This window comes from Morone saxatilis, unplaced genomic scaffold (assembly GCF_004916995.1).
Source record: "Morone saxatilis isolate NCDOM2014 unplaced genomic scaffold, NCSU_SB_2.0 Contig5, whole genome shotgun sequence".
Classification (NCBI taxonomy): domain Eukaryota; kingdom Metazoa; phylum Chordata; class Actinopteri; family Moronidae; genus Morone; species Morone saxatilis.
In genome coordinates, this window is record NW_023340095.1 from 23677940 (window position 1) to 23682583 (window position 4644).

Here is a 4644-nt window from a genome sequence, read left to right on the forward strand (position 1 = left end):
TCGTCTGTCTTTGTATATGGAAATGTAAGTACAGCCTCAAAATTCCACTAGCATGTCTGTAGATTCTTAAGTGCAGCGTTTCCGTTGCAGATTGTTGTGGCCTGTTCTTTTACAGTTACTTTAAACTCTGCCATCTTTATGTTGTTCTACTTCCTGACTCACAATTCAGAGACCAAATCACAACGCCCCAGTCACGATGGTGTTGTCTTCATTTTGGATGATTAATTGTTACTTTCAACTAACAAAAAAAATGACAGGACTTTGAGGTCAAAGACTTTAAAGACTGATGTTGATTCTTCCTGCCTGTTCTACTCATTCCTTCAACCACAGGCGATCATCGTCTAATCATCAATAATAGAACTAAAGATAATTGCATAGAGGATGATCTATTGTCAGTATGTATGTTTTCATTAGTGTATAATGTACCTGAAAATAATAATCATTGTGTTTTTGTGCTACCTTAGAATGAGTTTTTTTCTCATACAGAGGGAGCTGATCCTCTTCTATGGACTCCTTAAACTTTTTGCAAGTTTGCAGCCACCATAGTTTCTCCTGAGTAAAAGGGTTTCTATTTGTTGCAATCTGCAATCTCACCACTAGATGCCACTATATCCTACACACTGGTCCTTTAACGTACACTTCATGACAATCTACCTATTAGATTAAATTGTGAACAGAATGGCAGAATGGGGCAACTGTGGCTCAGAGGTAGAGTGGGTTGTCCACTAATCGGAAGGTTGTTGGTTCAATCACTGGCTCCTCCCGCCACGTGTCGAAGTGTCCTTGAGCAAGATAGCGAACCCCGAATTGCTCCCGATGCTGTATATGAATTAGTTAGTTTCTGTTTGATGGAATTTGACTGAATGTGTGTGAAAGCACTTTGAGTGGTTGGAAGACTAGAAAGGTGCTATACAAGTACAGGTCCATTTACCATTTACATTGCACCCTACATTTCTTCCATCTCCCATAATTCTGTCCGTCTGCGTCTGACACACTGCTACATAGTAATGTAAATCTGGGTTGGTAATGGTCACTGTTCCTGTGACAGAGAGTGTGTGTACATGCAGTTACCTATCTGTCATGACAGGAATATTTATAGCTAATCTTTCATTAACAGACCTACTCAGCTCACAGAGCTGTTTTTGTCCTAGCAGCTTAGAGTTCCTTAGATATGTGCGATCATATGTGTCATGTGGCAATGTTTTTGGGTCACAGGTGCAGCACACCACACTGCTGACCACACTTGATGTTGGGTGTGGTGAACAGAGGTGGGTAGTAATGAGCACTTGTCGAAGTAGTTTTTATTTTTTGAGAAAAAGCATGACTTGTAACCAGTGTTTCTTTTTTTTTTTTTTTTTTTAAAATTTATACCAAAAATCAACAAAGGGTACAACTTTATCTGAAAAAGTCATTTGAGTTTGCAGTCCGGTCTAGGACTATTAGATTGTGCTATACTGACAAATGTCTGATCCTGAGGAGAAAACACAATCCTGCCACTGCTTAAATTAATGCTCCTAATTATGTCTTTTTAACCTTGAGATCTTGGCATTAATTAACTTAACACTGAAACTCCAGATGCAGTTAGTCCTAAAATACATGTGCAGTGGTATAAAGCACTGCAAGTAACAATATACAAGCAGTTTTTGTTTTATTCATACTCGATTTAGCTGAATGAAAACAGGACAAAACAAGCCCCAAGTGGTGTTCTTCCTGGCAATGTTGATTTCTCTTTTTGCCCCTGACGGAGATGTGTTTCATTACCTTGCCAGGAACCTCTTTGGTAACCTTGTCAGCTTGTTCAGTTGGCAGTTTGTCCCTGTGAGAAAAACAACAGTTTGTTATATGTATGCTGTTTTTTCTGTTTGTATGAAAGAGCAGGGATTTATCCTGATTCTGGTAGCAGGTGCTCAGAACTTACAAAGAGTCTTCTTGGCTCTGTGTGTACTGGGTGAAAACTGTTGTATCCAGAGAAGCATCAAGGTTGTTGTACATAGCTGGGATGTCCACCCTGTGCCAAAGAAAACATTGTTACAGGAGACTGAACGTGGATGTGTAGAAAATGTAATTTGGAAGACAAAAAAAAAAGTCTGACCTTTTAGTCCTTTTCACCTCCTTCTGGTGCTCTGTCAGAACTCTCTCCTTCGCCTCAGGAGGAATAAAAACAAAGTCGATGGAGGCCTCTTCCTCCAAAACCTCTCTGCGAGGAGGCTTGGGAGAGCCAAAGTCCAACTTTGTCTGATGAAGGGAACACAATGGAGACCAGTTGTGCAACGGTGGGATGATGAGCAATCAAAAAACAAAATGGAAACCCCAAAGAGGTCTGAGTAGAATATAGTAGCTGTAACTCTGTCATCGCATGGTTACAAACAACTTTCTCTTATCTAAAAATGTTACATAAACAAGAAATTGACCAAGAGCCGACAGGAAATGTGGGGGGGGATCCAACAAAGACTTCTGGTCAAACTCGACCCAGAGACGCTGCAACCGTATGGCAGAGTCTTGAACTGCAAGGCCAATTGGTCACCGAGCGTTTCATTTCAATTGCTTTCCAGTCATTATCAGTCACAACAGGAATGATAATGAAAATATCAAACACCATACTCTCTGAAGCTGTTGAGACAGACATTTAGTATGGACAAAATGACTCGTCCTTCATGAAATATGGTCTGGTGTGAGTCTTGACTTACAGAAACTGGTTTTGACATCTTCATGGAGGTCTTGATGGCGCTCCTGTCCTTAATCTCAGCAGTCCTTCCCAGCAGCGAGTCCCTTTTTCCCACAGATGAAACCGGCATCCCACTGAGCTTGGTCTCCAACTGGGAACTCTCACTCTGAACACAAAAACAAGATTAGTCACAAATAACGACAACATGGAGAGCTGAAATCATGAAAAAGCATTGCAACTCACTGAATACTGTCCACTGAGCTCATCAGGAACACTGACAACCTCAAAGCCAGGAAGAATGATTGGGGTCTTCTGCTTCACTTGGCTCAATATTGGTCTATGTAAAGAGAATGTCAACATTGACAAGATTGTTGTAAGAAAATGGATCTAAATCATTGTATTGTTTGGTTTGTCATAAAAACAAAAACTTTTCTATTGTTGCATTCTGATTATAGTGGTATGTTATCATGAAGAAACCACTGCCAACAAAATTTCAATGAAATTCTCTCATTTAACCTTGTACTACTGTGATGAACCTGTAAGGTGCAGTCTTCAACATGAATACACATTCATTTGGCCTTTTCCTCTTACCCAATAATGTGAACATGACATTAAAAAGGTGATATATAAGATTTAAAAACATGAATATAGCACCAAACAACTATTGGCAATAATGGAGTACTGCTTCTGCCTGTGTTGCTGTCGCAGCCTCTCTGTGGTACATAACCAGTCTGCTCCCTGTACAGCTGAGTAGAGTTACTGAATCTACAGTTTCCCCCCCCAATCTACGTCTGTGAATTAAAGATTTACTTCAACCAAACCAGAGATTGTTAAAAAGACTAACAAAGTCAGTTTTTTACCTAATCTCGTCGGGGTAAGTGAGGCTGATTGAGTTGGCAAAGGTGGAGTTCCAGAACTGGACGACTGACGTGCGGAGCTGCTTGTTTTTGTGAGGAAACAACACACAAAGTAGAGGAGACAGCAGCGTCAGGAGCTCATCATTGTACGCCAATGCAGAGCGGGTCTGCAGGCAGCCCAGAACATCGCTGACAAGCTTCTCCAGCTGCAGGAGGGAAAAACGGCAGAAAGTTATTGATTCATTAAAAAAGTAAAATTATTAAAAAATGTGTACCCATTGGACAAGGAACCCACTTTTCCAAGAAGCTGAGAGGTGAATTTGGGCAGCTCATTGGCTGCCTGCTTATAGAAGAGGGTGAGAGGTTGAATCAGAGATGTCAGGGCTTCCTTCACGGTGTTTGCGAGAGCAAGGTTGGTGAAGAGAGCAGACAGGATGGAGACCAGGGCCAATCCTGTGGCTTCAGAAGAAGCCTCGGGTCCCTCCAGATAAACCTCTAGACACTGTACCAGCAGGGACTGGAAGGTGGATAAATTCCCCAGGACTTTATTCCTCTTCTTCATCCAGTTTACTGGAGTGTGAGGAGCTGGAAGAAACAAGAGTGGGAATGGTTAGTTCTCTATTTAATCTTAGTGTAAATACTAAAGAAAGGGTAGCTTAAGTTCTCTTACACTTCAGCTTTTGCTGAAACTGAGGAGTGTACGGCGAGAAGTCCACACATTCCACCATGACTTGGAGGATACTGGCGACCGCATTTAATGCTGAAGGAACCTGGAGGATCAGACAGCATCAATATGTTAAAGCAAGACTGCTTTCAAAAGTATTTAACAGATTCATTTTTAAGTCTGTCTTTTGTTTATTTAAACCAAAACAGTGCCTTAAACTATTCAGGATTTTTTCAAAAATCTGAACGTCACCAGAAGGGAAATAGAATTAAATAAAATACTACATCCCAGTTCTTTTCTCTGACTGATTATAGAATGAGAAAATCAAATAAGAACAGAGTATAAGGTATCTTATTATGTATAGAGAATATTAAAGTAAACACTTTGGACATATCTTTCCCTAGATTTTTTATTTTTAAATTTCGTATTAAGATAAAGATAAGAAAACCTTTATTTGT

General features: G+C 40.3%; 1 protein-coding gene across 2 annotated transcripts in view; it reads right to left on the bottom strand.

Moving 5' to 3' along the window:
- The window catches only part of rif1 (replication timing regulatory factor 1), a 26648-nt gene that overhangs the window by 8577 nt on the left and 13427 nt on the right, over positions 1-4644 (bottom strand). For both annotated transcript variants that reach the window (XM_035676330.1, XM_035676329.1), the window contains exons 21-28: positions 4193-4292; positions 3818-4107; positions 3526-3728; positions 2909-3002; positions 2688-2831; positions 2093-2235; positions 1919-2008; positions 1762-1816 (exon numbers count right to left, since the gene is read on the bottom strand). In XM_035676330.1, the coding sequence (XP_035532223.1) occupies positions 1762-1816; positions 1919-2008; positions 2093-2235; positions 2688-2831; positions 2909-3002; positions 3526-3728; positions 3818-4107; positions 4193-4292 (1119 nt within the window). The remainder of the gene's footprint in view (positions 1-1761; positions 1817-1918; positions 2009-2092; positions 2236-2687; positions 2832-2908; positions 3003-3525; positions 3729-3817; positions 4108-4192; positions 4293-4644) is intronic.